Source organism: Poecile atricapillus, chromosome 7, assembly GCF_030490865.1.
Source record: "Poecile atricapillus isolate bPoeAtr1 chromosome 7, bPoeAtr1.hap1, whole genome shotgun sequence".
In the NCBI taxonomy this organism is placed as follows: domain Eukaryota; kingdom Metazoa; phylum Chordata; class Aves; order Passeriformes; family Paridae; genus Poecile; species Poecile atricapillus.
Genome location: NC_081255.1, coordinates 19852185 through 19873670, shown reverse-complemented (window position 1 = coordinate 19873670; position 21486 = coordinate 19852185). Strand labels below are relative to the sequence as shown.

At 40.8% G+C, this 21486-nt stretch overlaps 2 protein-coding genes across 7 annotated transcripts in view; one reads left to right on the top strand and one right to left on the bottom strand.

The window, feature by feature from the left end:
• Nucleotides 1-1727: 1727 nt before the first annotated feature.
• Nucleotides 1728-21486, bottom strand: part of MCOLN3 (mucolipin TRP cation channel 3) — a 45385-nt gene continuing 25626 nt past the window's right edge. Inside the window, exons 1-15 of one of the 6 annotated variants that reach the window (XM_058843222.1) lie at nucleotides 17005-17099; nucleotides 16829-16913; nucleotides 13848-14077; nucleotides 11917-12084; nucleotides 11256-11409; nucleotides 10699-10783; nucleotides 10522-10618; nucleotides 9831-9930; nucleotides 7902-8014; nucleotides 7675-7824; nucleotides 5610-5711; nucleotides 5376-5498; nucleotides 4638-4844; nucleotides 4147-4276; nucleotides 1728-2957 (exon numbers count right to left, since the gene is read on the bottom strand). In XM_058843222.1, coding sequence (XP_058699205.1) covers nucleotides 2938-2957; nucleotides 4147-4276; nucleotides 4638-4844; nucleotides 5376-5498; nucleotides 5610-5711; nucleotides 7675-7824; nucleotides 7902-8014; nucleotides 9831-9930; nucleotides 10522-10618; nucleotides 10699-10783; nucleotides 11256-11409; nucleotides 11917-12084; nucleotides 13848-14075 — 1677 coding nt within the window. In that variant the 5' untranslated portion in view covers nucleotides 14076-14077; nucleotides 16829-16913; nucleotides 17005-17099 and the 3' untranslated portion in view covers nucleotides 1728-2937. Of the gene's footprint in view, nucleotides 2958-4146; nucleotides 4277-4637; nucleotides 4845-5375; nucleotides 5499-5578; nucleotides 5712-7674; nucleotides 7825-7901; nucleotides 8015-9830; nucleotides 9931-10521; nucleotides 10619-10698; nucleotides 10784-11255; nucleotides 11410-11916; nucleotides 12085-13847; nucleotides 14078-14199; nucleotides 14276-15904; nucleotides 16261-16828; nucleotides 17107-17636; nucleotides 18277-21486 lie in introns of those variants that run through there. The other 5 variants (XM_058843224.1, XM_058843221.1, XM_058843225.1 and 2 more) reach the window with 5 other exon arrangements.
• DNAI3 (dynein axonemal intermediate chain 3) overlaps nucleotides 17337-21486 on the top strand; it is a 28249-nt gene continuing 24099 nt past the window's right edge. Inside the window, exon 1 of the mRNA XM_058843220.1 lies at nucleotides 17337-17353. The gene's annotated coding sequence lies outside the window, so the exon portion shown is untranslated. The remainder of the gene's footprint in view (nucleotides 17354-21486) is intronic.

Genomic DNA, 21486 nt, shown 5'->3' with positions numbered 1-21486 from the left:
CACACATTACAGCAGCAGCCACAGACTGGCAGAGCTGTACTTCATCTCAAATGCAGCCAGCAGGCTAGAAAACACAGCATTTCCTCGCTTCTTCTCAGGTGAGAAAAATACTCAGATGAAGATCTTAAACACCAAGGATCAAGCAGGTCAGAAACCTGGACAAGAAAGCACTTAGACTGCCAGCAGTAGCACCAAGGTGAACAACACGTGCTTGAGTGTCTGTTTTTTTCTTAAAAAAAAGAGAATGTAAATATCAGATATGTAATACAAGCAGCATTTATTTTCCCAGACAGAACTGGACATTCTGTAAGCCAGTAATCTTTCAGGGTACTGTTCTTCTTCCACAGTGTAGCAGCCTGCACCCATAGCCAGAAATACACGGTTGCTGCCCTGCTAAATTTATAAGCAGTTTTCTCTTCCCCTCACCCCATCCTATGCTTTGCTTTAAACATCCTTCTCCTTCTTTTAGATAGCCCTCCCCTCTGGCTTCACAGTCTGCCCCTGCCCATTACTGTCTGAAGGCAACTTGTAATTCATCAACTCTTTCCTTCCCAAACCCACACAACTCCCAGCAATCCTAAATTAGAAGTTGTGGACTCCAGCAGAAGTAACACAGACCATGGTTTTCCGAATAATTTCTGCATCTCAGTTGATTGACTTTTTAGCTGTAGCACAAGCACAGGTCATCACTTAAGGACTCTACCAGGGATTTTGCTGCTTCACTTCAGGCAATAAAAACCAATCTTCAGTGGAAGGCTTTGCCACTTGTATTAGGAAGAGAAAGAATCTATATAAAGTATCTTTTTCTGCTTTGTGGCACCTGTTGTAGCTTTCCATGCCTTATGCTCATACTGCAGGCTTCTATTAACATACTTTCTCTCTGCTACTGTGAAACTCTGTAAGAATTTGATACTTTAGAGCTCTGTCAAATTTTGTTGAAACTTGCTGCCAATTTAATGTTAACAGTGACAAAGCACATGTTCTACCTGGTTTCTAAATGAAATCAGACCACTTCTTGCCTTATAAATGTATTGGCAAACAAAGTATTCCATAGCTGTTTACAAAATGTACCTATATTTTAAGTGAATTATTAATCTTAGCTTTCTCTTAACTCTGTATGAAAAAACCATGTAAGTCTGCCTTCTGTATTTTGTTGATCTTAAAGTGCTTGCCATCCTTGCCAGAATTCCTTACATAAATTACTGTATACAATAGTGATGTGCACATTATATTTTGTGTGTTGTCAAAGATCCATTAAGAGTTAATTGTGTCAAGAGAAAGCACCGTCATTCAATTTTTGCTTTTTGAGGCAAGACTGCCTTGCATCTTTTTGAAAAGCTTCAAAAGTCCTCAGTCTTAGGTGAGTGTTGAAAGAGGATCTCAGTACACAAAACTTTCAGATACTGTGAATAATCTGTTCTGCCTGCGCCTTGCATTTGATTTGCTTTGTTGAATTTGAGGGGTGCTTTTAGTGTGAGGATAAATACTTGAGTATGTTTCTATGGCAAATTCTGAAGCTGTTAAACATCAGCTGGAAACAGGTCCTTGCCAGGGCCCACAGGAACTATCATGTCTACAGGAAATCCAAGTTCACACACTCCACACTCCATTTCATGCCAGAAATTGCATAGCACTATTAAAAAACAAAGCTCCTACATTAACCTGGTAACATATTTACTCTTTAGATGAATACTTACACACCCAATACTTACTGCAGCTGTGTTTATTGTAGCACATTTACAATATGTAAGCATTCAGACAGAACATGTTTAGTGTCCTCTGCAGAATTATACATTGTCACACAGAGCTACAGCACTGTTGCTCACAAATGCAAGCTCTTTAAAATATGCTTCCCTTTAGTTTTCTATTCTGCTCCCAGGGTGAATATAGAAAATCAGGCATCCATTAAATATTATCACAATCAACAAAGAATATAAACTAAGTTGTCAGAACTGAACTTTTACAAGAGCTAATGTTTCAGCCAGCCACTTACAGTAGCAGGTTATTAAGTTGCTAGGAAACATCCAGTTTCTAAAGTGTGGAGAGATAAGACTCTCAGAGACATATCTCCTCTGTCTTTAACTTAGTTTAAACTTCAGGTTTACAGACTTGTATGCCAGAGGAAAATTTCAAATTTTTTAAAAATAGGTATTTTGCAAAGGTTTTTGTCTGATTTTTCCTTTAAAAACATAAGATCCAAACACTTAAGCTGAAGACTGTAACTGACCCTGCCCAGTGCTTGATACATGAGAACATTTCTCCACTCAGCTCATGCCTCAAACTTCAGTTCAGCCTGGCATATCCCAGCTCTCTGAGAATAGATTGCCACTTACATCCAGTGGTACTTGTGTTTAAAGAAATATTTATTTTATGCTTTCAGCTATGTTTGAATGGCTTGCATATCAATTCACTGTAATGACTCCAGCAACACATTACACCAAATTTCATAGTATTTATTTTTACTGTGAGTGCAAACAAACAAAAAATGCTGAGGGCTCTAGTGAGCTTCCATTCATTCAGTAACAGGTCAGCCACAGACAGATAATGCCTGCAGTACTGAGGGCTAGGTTGGTGCTCAAAGCCGAAGTTGTCCGGCACTAGTTCTACTTATTTTTGAAAGTTATTACATCTATATTCTACTCTTACAATCTAGGCAAGTCTGAACACAGACAGGTTTTTATGCCCTTTGCATTCTAGCACAATTTAACTGAGGAAACAAATAGAATAAAACTAATAAAAACCATCCCCAAGCCCTCTGAAGTAGCAGTGAATGTCTAATCAAAAAAATCTGTAAGTTTAGCACAAATTTCTGCTACAGGCCTGTTTTTTGAGAAAAGCAAGTTATGTCTTCAGAGATAAAGTTTTCCACCAGATCCATTGTCCAGTTCTTGCAATATGTGATGCTTTAAAACCTCCATGGTATGCTCCCACAATCCATTAAATACGTTCACTACAACCTGTACAAGAGAGGAGGGGGAAGTTGTCAGGTACATGCATCAAAATAATAGTTTCACTGTACAAGGAGCCTGAAAAATGCAACTGTACTACTAATAATTTGACATTCATTGACAAGAAACTGCTATGAACCACCAGAAAACATTCTGAACATGAGACTGCTCTCCTAGATGCCTGATCCGCACTGCACAGTCAGTAAGAAAATTATTACATCCCCACCCTGTCCAATTTTATGCTGGCCTTCTTGTCTGGTTAAACTGAGAGGTGTGTGCAGAAAAGGAAATATTAACGTGTCCATGCCCTCTACCCAGGAGCAAGATGCCCTGTTCTGCTTCATCCCACACTTTTATCTCCAGTAAGACACTCGGTCAGAACAGGGGCTGGCTCTCAGCAGGATCTGTCATCTCCCTGCTCCAAAATATGTCCCCATCTCCTCCCTCTCATAAATATGTTCTATCAGGCATGTAACAGTACAGCCCACCAGAAAAGCCCAATACCACAGAGTTGCACCTTTGATCTTTTTAATCAAGTGGCAAATGTTTCTCAGCTCCCCCACCAAAAGGCTCTTCAGCAAGGAAGAGTCAGACTTGCTGCCAGCCAGGTTAAATATAAACCACATATCCTACAATCAGTATTCCTGAAGAAACACAGATTCAAATAACTGAAGCATTTTCTCTCCATAATGGAAGTTAGGGCAATGTTTTCCAAGTGCTGTGGTAGTATCTTAAACTGCATGCTGTCTTAAAACCTTGACAAGCTGATTTTCTCCCCAAGTTTCACACCTGTTACCTGCACAAGGTGTGATTAAAAAGTGTATGAGAGAACACTGGATGAGTTCTCTTAAGTCCTGCTTGTTGCAGTGAGTACAGGAAATGTCAATGCGTACACATTACACATATGGGGTTCCCAAGTTACTATAAATATTATCCTACTTTCTGTATAATTTTTCACATGTTAAGTGATTCTTAATTTGGAAATTCCCTCACATCTTCTTAGAAATTTCTCAGCTGCAGTGCTCTGTTCATTAGAAATAGTTTGGGATTTTTGTGTGAGTCCATCCCCCCCCCCCCCACCCCCCAACACTACTTCCCCCAAAATTTAAGTACTTTTCATAAACATTGTACCAGGGACATGTTTTAGCATGCTGCTTTTGCATATACCTTAATAGATCCTTTTAATATAGATACGTACCATTACAACAACAGAAGAGAGATGCAGAACTTTCCTCCTCTAACCTGTACCTCCCAGAGTTTGGTGAGTCTTTGCACTGTGATATAAATCTCTTAAGTTCTGTCTCAGGAAAGCCATCTTGCTGGTAGTGCTAAAAATTGATACTTAATTAAATTTTAACAAGGATAAAACCTATGATAACCCAAATTCCCCCCGGACCACTTTTGAGACACTGCTCAAGTCTGAAATTAGAAGATTCATAGGACATAATGTGAAAATACTGCTTTTTAGTAGATATTTAGCTTCCATTGGAGCAGAAAAACAGACAGACTTTTTAAGAAAAACAAAGTAGGGAGGGTTTAAAAACCCTCCTGTCATCACTTTGTACCCTCAAAAGTAGTCATATTTATTCTTTAGACTCGCATGCACTGCAAGTTAAAATATTGAGGGAGATGAGAGTTTTGATAGCACCAATCTTGCACTATTATTCCAAATGAACAGTCTGTGCTCACCTTGACTGTTTCATACGTATCTGTAATGAGTGCAATGAAAAGACTCAGCACCATATAGATGAACAGACTGATGAAGGAGTAGAGGTAGATCCTACTGAACAACCAAACCAAGTAACTTTTCTGCTGCATCTGTGCAAAGGTGGCAAACATGTCATCTCCATTGATCAATGAAAAAAGGCATTCAGAAACCATGTTCAGAGTGCGAAACTAGAGAGGAGGGAAGAAGACAAGGATGTGTCACTGCTTTATTTGGACACAAAGACTGTACATAACATGAAGAACATACACTGCTGATGACTGCCTCAGATAGCTTCCTACACCCAGGGGATGACAAGGTAAAAGGAAACAGTAAAACATCTGAGGAACAAGCAGAGTTTGTCACCTCCTATACACATGCACATTCGATTCAGATAAGCAAATTTATCTTTTAAGAGAGATAAGCATAATGTCTCCAAAGTTTTAGTCTGATTCCAGTGTTCTGCAAAATGGAAATTATTTCTTAAAATATCAGCATGTGATTGGGAGTCATGACAGCTTCCACTTCTGACTTGGAGCTTTCACAACTTGGGGAAAGTCTGATTGACTCATGGAAGTCAGACTCCTCAAACAGAACAGCATCATGTTGGAGATGCACTATTTTTACATTAAGGGAAGCCTTGACATGGAGAACTAGAAAACAACAGTAGTAATCTCTCATTCTGTTATCCAAGCTGTCTTTTTTCATGGCCAAAGCATTACCTTCACATGGTATGGTCCCAGTACAATCCATCCACAGAAACAATAGCCCAGGTAGATCATAGCAGCGCAACAGCAGAACCTCATTACGTTGGGTAATGCTGCTCGCAGTGTTAGGATGAGAAGCTGCACAAAGCAATGCAAACAGTTAGAATTCAACCAGATACTTCTTCCAGTCCTCTTATAGCAACAAACAGAATAAATACCAACAGTATGAAGATCCCAGGAGATCCTTACATTATACTTCTGAAAGAAACCTAGGTAGCGAATGACTCCAAGCCACACAAGCATAGTAGATATTCCTAAGAGGATGCTGCAGACATCATAACTTGTCAGACTCTGAAAAAATGCAAGAGAAGAAGCAAAAACATTAGAAAGGGAAAAATTAATTATTGTAACAACTGACAGCTTCTAAATTGTGACTCCCATTACTACAAAGATTTATTAAGAAACATTTTTCCTTTGGCAAACTCTCCCAATTAGAAATTAATTTGGGGCAATATACATTAGAGAGAGGTCCCACGAAAGAGCAGGGCCACTTTCAAGTGCAACTCATTTCATGAGTTGCTCATGCCTTTACTCATGGCTGTTTGTAAAACAGATTCTCACAAGATGAGCTTTATTTGCAAGGCAGGTGCACTGCAGAAGCAGAGACACCTCCTGTGTACCCAGCTCACCAAGATCTGCAGTAGCACTGCGAACATTTTTATGCTGCTTCCAGACTTGCAGCAACTGCTTCTGGAATCTGCACTGACAGATTCCTCAGAGCATCTTAGGAATCTCTGCACTGCTTCCCAATGGACAGGGTAAACATGACACAGAAGAAAAAAAGTTCTTCCAGTATATAGGAAAAGCTCTTTGTCAAAATTAGCATGACTAGTCAGCATTGCTCAGATAAATACCCAGGAGGATCTTGTTATGTAGTTGGGATCTATGAGCTATATAAAGCTATCAAGGAGAAGACTAATTAGCTTCTAATGAATTCTATCCAGAACTTATATCTATTGGCACTTTGCTGTTTTTTCCACCTATAGATACTGGCCTGTTTTCATCCAAATTAGCATGTACTCTGTTCCTGAACTGCAGCTCTCCTCTGACATGGATCGTGACAGCTGATTTGAAAAGAAGTTTTCATTAATTTCTGTTTATATTCTCCTAAGAATAAAATGTAAATAATAGATTTTGGCAATGGATATTGGCTAATCTTTCCTATCAGCATAATTCATTTTGAGCTTGACAAGAAACAAATTTAGGCTACTTTAATGTGAGCATGTTATTCAACCACTTTCATACAGTAACATGGAACAAGATCTTATTATTATGGTCCACAAGGCTTGCAAAATTGAGCAAAATGTAACCTGTAGAGAGGAGTTTTAATAAAATACTCTTACATATATAAATAGATGTCTTTATAATATAAGATACAGGAATCCCAAATGAAAGATCTTATTCCAATCTTGTTATCTTCTTTGCTTTTTCCAAAGCAGGATGGAGCTATCTCTTAGCTGACTTCCTCACAGCTGCTTTCTACTCTCAGTGAGTTTATAGTACTGTGTTGAGACAGGGCAATTTGTACAGGGTGTTTGTGATGGTCAAGCTGTCAGCAGATGGATTTCAGACCCATCATTTCATCACTACTGTTCAAAGTCCACTATGTTGCAATGTCACACTTCAAAGTCTGCCACAGATTCTGTGAAGAACAATATTATCTGAATATCAGAGTGCTTCAGGATAGCATATTATAATAATTTTTCTTCCCTAATTCTGTAAAACATAGTTTTCTACAAGTTTTGAGTTTTGTCCATATTAAGTTTATTTTAGAAAGTGAAAATATTTAGAAATCAAAATCAGCCGCTGCTGTGGCTGACTGTTACGTACATACTGGAAAACAGAAGCTGGGAAAGCAGCGAAGTGATACTTAAGGAGAGAGACTTTGTTAAACACTTGCAAAAAGAGTTCCAAAAGTTAAATGCTAAATTTGAAAAAATTCATCAAATGAGCAAATATAAGTGAGGAAGGGAGGAAGTTAACAGTCAAACTTTCAGAGATGAACTGCATTTTATTCCTCAGAGTCACAGGGAGCAAAGATAATTCAGCACTATAATACAGAGTGATATTTGAAGTTTTTAAATCTTGCTACTAGAAACAACACACATGACTTGCAATTCTGGAGGAGAAGATAGAGTTTTAAAATGTCATGCCACTCAGAAGCAAGTACAGCCAGCCTAAAGTCCTCTGAGAGATTTAAACCTAGGTTGGACAGAAACAGTTTTGCTTCCATCTGACAGTGTGACAAGCCTACCTTAGCTTGTATCTCCATCTTTAAAGTTGATCCAACAATAGTTAGGACATCGCTAACCATAATCAGGATGTACCATCCATTGACAAACTCCATTTGATCACTGAAAGATACTTCTTTCTTATAATAATACAGGAAAAAGCTTACAAATTCCTAGGGGAAAGGAGGAAAGAAAACAGTTAATCAGGCTTACACAAGACAAGACTTTCCAAAGAAGGAGCTATACCCACCCTTTGGAGCCAAATTCCTTTAATCACTGATCGTGTGCAAAGGATCAATGAAGCCAGACAAGTCAGTATGACAAAAGCATCGAAGATCATCATGTAATGAGTGTTCTTCTGTACTGCAAGAACAAAAATCTACATGTTTATAGTGCATTCATTCTTGTTGACCATCACTGATTGTTTTACTGAAGTAAAAATCAAGTTTTGCTGTTAACTAAATTTATACAACTGAATTAAGAAAAATCTTAGCATTTTTTCCCCCAAAAGTTTATCTGGCATATTTTATGAGAGATGCAAGTGCGTCTGCACTACAGATACCACTTAAGTAAATTTAGGAGCCTTGATACCACGTCAAAAATATATCAGAGTGAGTGAGTGCTTCTTATAGTCCTGCAGGATTATTGGTGAGAGTTAATCATTTTACAGGATTGGAATGGCCTTTGGAGTCATAGAGCTGCTCATAAATTTTTTTTCAAAATCCTAAGAACTTTATAATATGTATCTTCTCTTTCAGACCAGTATTTGACAATCAGTTTTTCTGTCCTAGGGCAGTGCAGATAACTTGTACTATTGCTCAGCTACTCAAGATCAACATTGTGTTAGACATGAGTTCTCCATCTGTTACTAAAATTCACATTCTTGATCATCTAATGTTAAACATTGCACCAAATCTTTTTGTTTGTTTTTATACCTATCATACAGCTGAAAATAGGTGAGACAGTGGAAAAATTAGATTTTTCATGCTGAAAGGATGGTGGTTTGAAATAAAAAAATCAAATAAAAAATGCTAAATTTGCAAGAACATACACCAATTCTACAAAATGGGCTGCTGAAATTCTAGCTGACTTCATGAACTGCGCTACTCGGAGAAAGCCCACCCAGTATTTCCCTGTCACACTGCTGCCGTTTACATGGTTTTGCCATGTAGTGCAGAACAGGAAGGAGTTGTTAGGGTGCGGCTGCAGCCTTTCCCTGGTGCAGAGCATCCAGAGGGGCTCCGGGAGTGGCTGGGGAGCGCTGCAGGCGCGCTCAGCACACAGCGCCCGTCGTGGCGCAGGCCCCGCCAGCGCCGCCTGCTGGGCATGGCTGGCACGGCAGCGCTGAGCTCCGGGATGCACTCCCACCCGACCCCAGCAATTTATTTCAGTCTGGATCTAACAAAAACACCAGCTACCCTTTTTCACTGCCAGCTCTTCATTCCCTAACACAGGCATAGCAACAGAGAAAGTGGCAAAGGAGAAAGAAGGACCTGGTTCATCCTATTGCAAAGTGGAATCTGAAAGTCCTGGAAAGCTTCTATCAAAGAGATTTTTGCTGATGAAAAAAAGATGATGCTTTGACCAGGCCAAATGTCTGTCAACAAAGGTGGTGCGTTCTTGTGAGTCTCTATGTAAGAGATTTAACCATCTTGTGCACCTCAGTTATTGCCAAATAGACAGCAAATGGCATTTAAGCAACAATAAGAAGTGTTTCTAGCCATTCCACTCCAGCAAGCCTTAGCAACAAAGCTTCCTTATCTTTCCTGGTGCTAAGTCCTGAAATAAGAGTAAATCAGCTTCAACTTTCCACCACTATCATGTGTCCTGTTGCCTGGTGCTAGAACAGTTCACAACTCTGCCTTAAGAAATGAGCAGCCTGAGTTCAGTAGCAAAAGACAGAAGGATGTACAGTGAGGTGTGAAAAAATTTTGGTTTGCCATTATCAATGGTGCAAGCCTTGAGAACTGCTACAGAGAGTAACGCTGTGGCTGGATTCCCAGGTTTTCAGATCAGAGGTTGAAAAACAACAATTTCTTAGAAAATCAGACTTAGAACGCACATGCTAGAGATTGTATGTCAGTGGTGCCTCACCTTTTCATAAAGAAAATGGTTAACAAAAATTGTGCTAGTGGACACAATTTCAGCATGAAAATTTGAACAAGTTTATGTCACTTACTTGATCCAGAAACATGCCAGTCTTTACATTCCCTGATCGCTATGTCATTGTCTAGACTTATTTTAATTCTTCCACTGTGTGCTTTATTATCAAACACAATCTGTATTAAAAACAAAAACAAATGAAAGTAGGTGCATGTCTTTATAAAGTTAAACAATTACATATGTAGCCCACTGTATTGCTAAGCCTGCATGATGATGCAGAATAATTCTCCTAGGGGAGAAGTTACAAAACTTTTCTAAGCTTAAACTAATTCCAGTATCTTCAAATAAATGCTGTCAAAATGAAAGACAAATGTGCTGACCTATGTATTTGCCAAAAATTGTTCAATCAACCAATTACTAGGTGAAATTCTTTTAAACTACATTCTCATTCCCCTATGATCTTTCCCAGAAGCATCTCTCTAAAGAGAAGAGATTTACACTTCTGTCATACTTCAGATGGATTACAGCACAAGTGGCTGTAAACCAAGCAAGTACTTCAGGACCACATCGGGAGCACTGAAAGCTTAACCTCCACGAGTGACAACTGCTGGTTATTTACAGGCTACACTAAGCCATAACAGAGTAATCCAGGCACCACTGACCTAGGGTACTCAACACTACAGAAAATACCTGTGCTGACTGTGCAGTAAACCAGCAAGTCATTTTCTGGTTTTGAACAGAAAGACACGTGGCAGGCTTCCACATACCCGCAGAGTGAAATCGTAACAGTCGGGGAGCTCGTGGTGACGAATGGTCTGGAGGTTGATTGCCTTCAGATTGAACATGAGCTGCACAGCCACCAGCCTGCAACAGAGCTTCAGGTTAGCCTTGCACAGGGAAAATGCACCAATATCCCAACACAGGAGGTGTTAGTTCCTCCTCACCTGGGGAAATCCAGAGTGAAATTCAAATTGTGCTTTCCCATTGTTGTGTTGTCTAATGAAGTCGTTGGCTCAATGTACAAGCAGTCTGGAATGGATAAGGACTCACAACAATATCTCATGGATTATCCGGTTCTTTAACCATAATCTGCCTGTCCCACTCCCGAGGCTGTTATGAGCTGTTGGCTACACCAGACAAGATAGCACACTTGAGTGAGGAGTCATCTGAGAAGCCAACTGACAAATACACTGGCTTCCTTGAACACCAGCCAAGTTATTCATCATGAATTCACAGGGAACACTCCTGAAAATTAGCCCCAAATTCTTGTACTAGATGGTCATCAGTGCTAAAGGCTCCTCACTTCTTTGTGGCATTAGACATTGGAGGTGAGGGCTAGAGGTTACTTACACAGAACTTTTCTTACCGGTTTTGGCTGGTAATAAGTTCAATACAGATCATGTGATAAGACTATCTGTACTGTAAAGTTTTTTTAAGGAATTTATCAAAAATGTAGGTCTCATCCTCCCAAAGAACTGACAAAATAGATTAGGTTCATCACCAGTCACAATCTCTGGGTCTATATCAAAGGTGTCATTTCCAGGACAGATGATTCCTCGCTTGTAGAACTGCTGACAAACAGCCAGAGGCGTCTCTTCTGCTCCCCTCTTCTCATAAGCATGATTTCCAACAGAGATGTTGGGCAGCTGGAGGTACTAAAGTTCAAAACAAACAAACCAACTTAAATAGCAATAAAACTGTTAGTCTCTGAAAAAAAACAAAAAAAAACCAAAACAAAGCAAACCAGAAGTGGTTATAACCCATCTCTTTTATTTAAAAGGTCACCTAAAGAACTATGAAACCTAAACCACACAACAGCTGAGTCCTCAAATCTCTTAAGGTATTTGACAAAAACACTAAGTACAGGATTTGGATCTAAATACCTTTTTGCTTATTATGTTTTTCTCCTTACAATCCTTACTAGAAAGCCTAACTTGTTACTTGCAAAGAATTCTGGCTCAGATCCAAGGAGTGCTTTTAGTGTAGAACTAGTACATTGATTAGCTTTAAGGATGTTACCTCATTACAGTGTTCTAGCAATGACAGAAAACCTAAATAAGTTGATGCTTTAGTCTTAAGCAATTGACACAAAAGTTAAATTTAAAAAATGGTACCCAGCCAAAGATCATATATATTGTACATATTGCAGCAACAATTCCTACCTGGTTTATTGCAAAGAATATCTGGTCATAAACATCTGTTTGTGTGTATACAGCATAGGTATCATCCATTCTGTCCATATATCCTTTCAAGAACAGATGTTTGAATGCAACAGTGTTCTCCTCTTTGAAGGCAACCACCATTTGATTGCTCAATCCAAAAACCACCAGCTGAAAAAGACATTTATATTTTCTGTTCAAAGACAAAGTTGGCTTCTGGATTAACATATGAACACTGTTTTATGAACATCCAGTCTTCTGCCTCACTGGTAGACATGGCAATTACATGCAGGCCGCTCCATTCCACAGCTGATCAAATGAAAGTTTGGCTTTAAGGAAGCAAAGGGTTTCACTAATGTGTGCCTTCAACATGTTTACAACATCTTGGCCAAGGACATGAATTTTTAGAAAGAAAATGATGCCATCTCAGGTTCCAGCTCCCTATACTGTTACACATGCTTTGTTAGTTTGGCCTGGCGTCAACTGACTTGCCCTGGGGGAATATCATTATTCCTCAGCCAAAAAGGCAGGATAAGACTTAACAAGATCCCACTTTGAAGTCCTTACTCCAGTGCACAAAAGGGAGATTGAGGACAACTCAGGAGAACAAACATCCCTCAATCAAGTTTCAATGAAAAGCGCTTTGAGAATAACTCACCAAAGTTGTGCTTGCAACAGGATAACACCTGAAGCTACTAAAATAAATATATTGCAACTGTTCATAAAAAGTGAGCACTAAACTCACTACTACTACTACTAGTCACTATCCAGACTGGAAAAGGTTTCTAGAAGTACATGATGTACTGTTCCTGGGAGCTCACAATTCTCTTGACTATTGTTTCAAATGTGGTGTCAGGTGTAGTGTGAGGAAACTCATCAGAGATAAGTCTGAATCAGTAGTCTACAGATTAGTTTTATGGCCATGGTGCAAACTGGAGATGCAGGTTTTGATAAGGGTAACTCAGTTACAGAGATACTGAAATGCTCTGTAGGCAAGCTCAGTGTGCTCAGCACACAGGAATATACCAGCAAAGCAACACTGCTCAGACTGAATTACCTACAGGCACATTTTCTCTGAAAATACAAAATTGGCATTAGTTTCTTTTTTATTTGGATTCTTTCATCACCAACTCTTAGTTGCAAAAGGGGAGAGATGGCAATCAGAGAACAAAGGTACATTTGAAAATGAAACAGTAAGGGACACAAACATGGTGCCAGATGCACAGCAGGAGAACTCTTATTTCTGCAGTTTGTGCCATCATTCATGCAAATGGAAAGAAAACATTCTTTTCTATACATGTGCTTTCATAGCACATGACCATGAAGGGAGATCACATGTGGGCAGCTCTGAAGGATCATCTGGGGCCTTAGAAAGGCTTTATAAAAACTTTCTTCAGCCTCAACCACAGAACTCTGAGACAAACAATTGCATTTTGAGCAGCAGATAAATGTGTTATATGAACTCTGTGGTGCAAGGCTGGGTAAGAGAAAGAGTGAGGAAGAATTTCTGAGGTTTTTTTCAATGCAAGAGTTTGTACGCCATATGCAAGATACAAGTGAACATCATTAAAAGGTCACCAATTTAATTTCTTATCTTCCTTCCCTCAAACACAACAGTGAAGCAGGTACTTGGGTAACAGATGTGTAGGGATGCCATCCTTTGGGGGGAAAAATGGCAAAGAAAAAAAAAGTAAAGTAAAAAACCAAGTTGAGCCCTTAAACATGATTCCTTTTATCTGTACTCCTAGAACACTATTTTTTTCAGTCCATAGTTTTAGGAGAAAATTATGCCACCTGAGATCTAAGCTACATATATGCAAATAAGAATTTTGCTATCTGTTCTTTCCCTTTCTCTGCACCACACCATGAATAGCATGTCACCTGCATTCATTTGACTTCCCATAGGGTGAGTCCCTCCTTCCATAGGTACTCACCTGAACTGTAACCATTACTATTTTGAGTAACTGAATCCCAAGTTTCCAAGGCTTTCTGCCCCGGGCCCAAAATTTCTCACATGGGTTCATGAAGAAAAATTTTAACTTCCTTCTAAGCTGGTCTTCCAAAATCCCCTCCTGTGATACTGATGAGTGTCGTTTGTAGCTGCAAAGGTTTTCCTCATCATGAGCACTGCAGCTGCTCACAGCCACTTCAGGATTTTCCATTTCTGAAAAGAAAAGTAGTCCTTGTCAGTTGAAAAACATGCAAGCACCAATGCAGTAGTAGCAGACCAGTCTGCACTAACAACCTGGACTCCAATGGCATTTATCTTCTGTGAAAGGCACTTACACTTTACAGTGACTTTCACACCTTTCTCATATTACTGCACATTTTCTGCAGAACTCCAAGAAAATTATGGGCAAGTTTTTAAATTTGCAGCTAGGTTGCCGGGACACTTATTTAATAGTGGAGTTTCTGTCCATTTGGAATTACAGGGTCATTTCCTGAAAACATCTTCCTCTCTCACTTGACAACAACAGCATATGTGTAAGACATCCTGACTCAAGAAGAGCACCAAAAGCCTCTCATGAGCATTCACACTTTGGGAAAATTTATCTATTGCTGTAGCTAGCATTTTCCCCCATACCTACAAGCCTGTGTCAAATCCCTGAGAGAAATGGAATTCTCAAGAGGCAGCGGTTTTCTTATGCATTATAAAGCACTATTAGCACGGTTCACTCTTGGAAATGGAGATGGACCATGACAAATTGCAATTCAGATAAATTACCTGAGAGCATTAACTTGTCATTTGGCAGGATTATGACTTTTTCTTTTGCCATAAAAGACCCAATGCAAACCACCAGCCATGATGAACCAAACAAAGGACCACAAGGTAATTGAATCATGATTAGTCAAAGAGGCTCATATTTGAGTTCAGTATGAGGGGAAAAGATGAGAACCTTAAAAGCACGTTTTGAAACATTACTCTGCATAGTATTCAGCATGTTTATGTTTTGATCTGTTACTAAATTCACTGACTCCCAAACATTTTATAAACACTTTATAAAATAATTAAGAACTAGCCAGGAATATTGATTTCAGATAAAAGATTGATGACATTAAGAACAGAGAAGACAGCCTAGGCTTTGAATAAAGGTGTGCCTTATTAGACAGTTTATTTTTGATTCTCATAAGAATAGTTTTGTATGTAACTCAAACAAAAAATCATCATCAAGACTGGTTTTTACAAATGTCCAGTCACATCCAGTCTCTTCCAGCAGCCCCTGTACAGAGCAGAACAACAGTCTGTTTCAGATATTATTTGAGACCTTCAATTTCCCCAATTGTCAGGCCAAGCAAGAAAAGTTTCGAGTCAGCAGTGTAACACTAAGAACAGGCCCATACAGAGAGCGAATAAAGTTCAGCTCCTGTTTTATCAGACTTCCATTGTCCTGCAGGATAAAGTACAATATGCTGTGGTTGCCACTCATCTTTCTCATAGCTGATCCAGCATTTCTAAAATTGAGCCCTATTCTGCCACAGAAATAGTCCTGTCAATACCTGTGCTGGATTAAAATAATAATAATAATACTAATAATAAAAAATACAACAACAACAAAACACAAAAAAAAAAACCCAACAAATAACCAAAAAACGCGGACCAACTTCTGGCCCTCACGGTGGGCTTGGGCCGCCGTTCCCACAGGCGCAGCCCCGTGCTGCCCCACAGCCCGGGCCAGGCTCTCTGCAGCCGGGCGGTCACAGCCGGGCGGTCACTGCGGGCCGGGCCGGGCCCTTCCCTCAGCCGCCTTGCCCTTGCCAGCCGCTGCAGGCGGCTCCCAGCCCCCGCGGGCTGCCGCAGCCCTGCGGATGGCACAGCGGCCGAGGCGGGAGCCGCCCGCATCCGCATCGCCACCACCGCCCAGGCCGGAGCGCGGCAGCCGCTGTCCCTGCCGGGCTCGGCGCCCCTTCACCGTGGCACCCCAAGGGCGAGGGCTGGGGGCCGGGGGTGCGCCCCTGCCCCTCTCCCCCGCTGCTGAAGGCTCCCGCGTACCTGCCACCCGTGACCGCTCCTGCCGCTCCGGGGGCTGCTGCCGCCGCGGGGGCGGCCGTGGGAGCCCGGTGCCCGCAGCCCGGTGCCCGCAGCCGCCCCCCGCTCCCGCGCCCTCCCGGCTCCGCTTGGCTGGGCGGGAGAGCCGCGGCCTCCGCCAGCCCGCGCCGGCCCCTGGGCTGGGCTGTGCCGTGCCGGGCTAGGCTCGGCTATGCGGGGCTGTGCCGTGCCGGGCTAGGCTCGGCTATGCGGGGCTGTGCCGTGCCGGGCTAGGCTCGGCTATGCGGGGCTGTGCCGTGCCGGTCTGTGCACACCGGCACACGCGGCCTCTGACACCTTGTGCTGCACATCTCCCTCCTGCCGCACGTGACGGGCGGCTCTCCACACTGTAATACACTTCCTATGGGATGGTAATGCCGGCTCCAGATTTATTGACTTTGACTTCTCCACCAGGGGAAATAATGTTATAAATAGCTGTGTCGCGCTCGTCATAAAAAAAAAATCCAAAACAAACAAAAACAAGCCCCCAAAGTCCCTTTCAGGTCACAGAACTGTAGCTATGAAAGGCAGCTAGTGGTACAGTGGATATGCTTAAGTCATTCCAATTATACGAAATTAAGCTATTAAAGTTATTAACTGAACTTCAAAGAGAACGGACTCCTGCCTTGGGTCTGTGCCAGTCCCACTGCACTGACTAAATGATCCCTTTGGCATTGCTGCCTGACAAGAGGATAAACCTCGGGTTATAACTGTGCTCAGTCTTCAGCTGCCTAATTTGTGCTCCAAGTACCACTCTGAACACTGGTATAAAAGGAGCGGGTAAAATAAGGCCAAGACCAAAACAAAGAGAGTAGCAGGCATTTTGAGAAAGGGAACTTCCTGGCTGTACAGACTGACACGGAAGACAGAAGGAATCCTCCTGCTTACCATAAGAAGGGGTGGATGGACCTCGGAGTGGCACCAAGGACCAGCACTGGGTGCTCCGTACAGAGAGAAACAGACTCCGGGGCTCCTGTGTTTTACATCGCAGCACGGCAAACTAAATTATTTTTATGCATGCAAAATACAAAAGATACAGAATACAAATCTTCATATTAACAAACCGCATCGAATCGCCTCAACCCCAGCGGGAGACAGCCACACCACTGTCCGGCAAGCACCGATGCCTGGACTGGGGTGCACGGCTGGCCCGGCTGCAGAGGGAATTGCCGCCGCCTATCGCCTACAGACCCCATCATGCCCCGCGCCCCAGAGTCCCGCCGGCGGCACTTTTCCCGCGCATGGCATGCTGGGACGAGTAGTTCTTGTCTGGCGCGACCCTGCAAGCTGCCGCTGCGGGGGCGGGATTGCAGAGCAGGGCGCTGATTGCCTGGCCGAGCCGTCAATCACGGCTAGCCCCATCGCCATGACAACCTCACGCCGCCGGGGACGCGCAGGGCCGCGGCCGCACAGGTAGGGACAAAGGGTACGAAAGGGACCCGGCAGCGCTGTGGAAGCCGAGACCACACGGGCAGCAGCCGGCAATAGGGCTGCCCCTGCGGCCGAGCCGCCTCCGCCGCCTCTTCCCGCCGCACTGCCCGCGGGCCCGAGGCAGCGCCTTCCTCCGTGCCGTGAGGGGCTGCGCCGGGGGCTGGAGCGGGCCTGCGAGCCCTGCCCAGCCCCGCCGCAGCCCTGCAAACCCCCGCAAACACACACACCCATCCTCAGCCTCCACAGAGATGGTTATTTTTCTTACCTCTGCTTAAAGAAGTCAAATCTAATGTCAATTTTTACAATATAGCATTTATGTTTCAAAAGTCGTGACAATGCAACATATGTTCCTGTTCCTGACAGGACCGTGCTATGACAACTTCTCTATCATACTTAGTAACTTTTTAAGTACCACCCAAATTGTTACACTATTTTAATAGTTTAGACCAGTTGTACTTGCTCGTACCAGAAGTTCTGTCTGGGCAAGATAACACTAAAGCCGTATTTCCACTCTTTGCATTTTCTTTCTTTTTTTTTTTAATTTTTGGATTTGTGGTTTAATTTCTATAGCCAAATGCATTATCATTATTTTTAGTTGCCCTCAGTTTTTCATCTGTCAGTTTGCCCTGTTATGTTCTAAAATTGTGTGCTTCTGGCAGCTGTCCTGTCCACAGGCAGTATATTCCATATTTCATGCACTTATTGTGCAATGAAACACTTCTGCAGTCCTGTTGTTTGTTCCCAGTTGTTTGTTCCACATCCGTAAGCTCATGTGATGCCAGCTCGATCTCGTGTTAGGACCGTGAATCAGCATCTCCTGGTCACTTTCTCAGCGTCTCTTGTTATTTCACCAACTTCTATCAGATCATTTTCAGGCTAAAAATAATCCTAGATTATTCCCAGTACAAAATATGTTCTATGTCTTCAATCATCCTTGTTATACCTTTTCCAGTTTTTATCAATTTCTTTTTGAGTAAAAGAAAGAAAGAAAAGAGAATCAGAATGCAATATTAACCAACATTAGAATGAAGTTTTGCATTTTGTTCTCCTATGGCTTTCTTATTAACTCTTAACCAAATTTTAACCTTAACTCTTAACCAAACTCTTAACCTATTGCACTTACCATCCCAGATACTGTAACTACACCTACTGGTTTCCAACAAATAACAAAATCAACAACAGGTTCAAGTAAGCCTGATATAATGAAAAGTTATAAGTGTGAAACCAGATACATTCAAATTGATTTGGCAGTTGCCAAAACTTCAGCTTTACTCCTTACAACTTTAACAATGAAATTGTGTCCAAATATGCACAAGGATTATTAGTATTTTTTAATAATTTTGTATTACTTGCTCTTTGCATGGAGCAAAATAGAATAAATTTAATTAAAGGCAACACTGCACATTAATTTTTGGAGAGACAAAGTAATTTTCAAGATGGTATTTTTAGCAAGTTCCTAAATGTTTACCAATGGAAATGTGTTTTTTAGCTTTCTAGAGATAGAACAAAAAAGCAATTAGCACATGGTTTTGATCCTTTCCTTGTAGTGCTTTTGTAAAATGGGCATGCATCTAATTCTTCTGTCATCCCAAATTATAATAAATTACTGCCCTAAAATAATAATGCGTGCAAGCTTGACCTTAAATCATTCAATTAGGCAACTAATGAATCATTCTGTGTCCTCAAATCAGACAGGTTTTTTGGTAGAATTGATAGCTAATTAGTTTTTGCCCTTTGCAGTACCTAGCAACTTCATGGATTTGTTTATAGCTGTAAATGTTTCAGTACATTACATAATTAGGAGAACACTCTGATCTTATTTTTTCTCTCAAGCCTAATGTCCAAAATATTAGAGCCATCTGTAAACAAGCTAGGCTATAAAATATCAAACAGAGTTGTCAAATATTTACCCAGATTTTAGCAATTACATAATGTAACACTGTGCTCAACTGAAAAACTGCTGAAAAATTAGACTGAACATAATTAATGAAATCTAAATATTACTTACTTTTTAAAAATAAAATACATGGCAGTATTCATGACAACAGATTTTCAAAGGCTGCAATTTTATGTAGATTTTCCACTCTTAAAATTTTCAAATTATGTTAATTTAAATGTTGTTTCCAAGCTCTTCTCAATCATAGAATCATGATTTTTTTATAAACATAATGGAAAAGCATGATACATTTGTGTGTGCCCTGACAAGTCCTTTTTAAATAAGCAGTATAGAAGTATTCCAAAGGGAATAGGAACTAATCATAGATTAAAAAATTAATTCTTTTGGTCACATTTTCAGACGGTTCACTAATATGGACTGTTTTTTTCATGGCTTTCTTGGTAGCATTTAGTATTTTGCATGAAAACATAGGGGAGAAAAAAAGCAAACCCCCAAACTAAGAAGAAACTGCTGAAAATAGCAGCTTTAACTTACATATTGTGACCTTTGTTCTTTTATACTTGTTTGGAAGAGGTGATGTACAAAAGGCTGCTCTTCAATACATATTTGAAAGTTCTCAGTGTATGTGTTTGTGTTTCCTGAAGTGAGCACCTGGAGGTTACCATATTCCTGTGTAAAAACCAACTTTTTGTAGAAGCTGGGGCCTGGTTATGCTTCCAGAGAAGTTTCTGGAAGCTCTGTCTTCACTTTCTCTGCAGGCCTTCCCTGTTTCCTGACCACTGACAATCATATGGCCACAGGATGACAGAGGGCAGGCATGATAGGGTATTGGGCATATTGAAAAGAAGATAAATAGTTTGTAATTTTCTATCTGCTTTCCAGCTGGGAGGTGCTGTGCATCCCAGAGGGAAGCGGGAACAGTCCCACTGACTGCTCTATCCATCTGCAACCCTTGAACAAGGGCACTTTTTGTATTAACAAATGCACCAGGCACTGACACCAGCTTCACCAGCACAGCCCTTCTCTCTGTAGTGCTGTATCTACCTCCATACCTCATCCTTTCAGTGAAGGAGGAGGAACTGATTACTGGGACACCATTTTCAAGAATTTTAACTGTTTTTATAGGTAAAATATACTTGTGTTTATTTGTGAGTTATTTTACTAAACATAGGATGTGACTTATGTCAGCCTTCTCAATGTATCCTCCATTCATGTGACTTAGAGTTTAGGATACTCAGAGGAACTCACTCAAAATTTCCAAACTAGTTTTGTTGTGGTGCATAATTATGAAATGGTGAAGTAAGACATTGTGACTGGAATATATCTGAGATGGTTCATACTGTCCTTCAACTAATTACTACAACAGCTGCCCTCACCTCCTCTCCTGGAGGGCTGTCTCTCTTATGCAGTCATAAAGGTTGGCTTCAAATTAGAATAGCCACAGAACCAATTTACAACACGGGTTACAATTTTTGTATGTAAAATACATAAGAAGATAGATAAGAAACAGCTTTGCACAGCTTTCCTTTTTAAATAAGGAAAAATCAATCTCTTTTGCCACCTGAATAGATATGCACTCTCAGTGAGGTAGGCCTAAGTGTTTCAGAACTATAAGCTAAGCATATTGCACAGGCTCCTTTCAAAGATTATACATATATATGAAAACAGATAAGAAATAAATGCATATATAAAAAATATATTTATATATTTATATATTTTATATGTTTCTACTCCTGTATTTGACAAAAATACTATGAGAATGAGGGCAGAAAAAACTCCCAACTTTCTCCTTAGATTCATTATATATTATTTGGGGAGGGGGATAAAAACATCATCCCGTGCACAGCAAAAGTTTCAGAATTCTGAAACATTAATTTTCTTTGCATTGGTATCATTATTTATTTTTGGAAGAAGCAGAAGATTCAATTAAATTCATCAGACAGATTAATGGAGGGAACTGCATTTGCCATAATCAAGAGAGACAAAACAAGAGAGAAATACACTAACAAGCCATGGATGCAGCCTACCACCTGTGATCTGCAAGATGCATTATGATACCGAAAAGAGTCTGAGGATTTATAGAGTATACTTTTCTACTTTGATTGGAGTGAAAAATTAAAATGTATAACGGTAATAAGAATGTCAGAGTCTGCTCACATTAAAGCCAACTGAAATTTACCTTGAGCTCATGGGAGGCCAACATGTACCCCAAACCTCA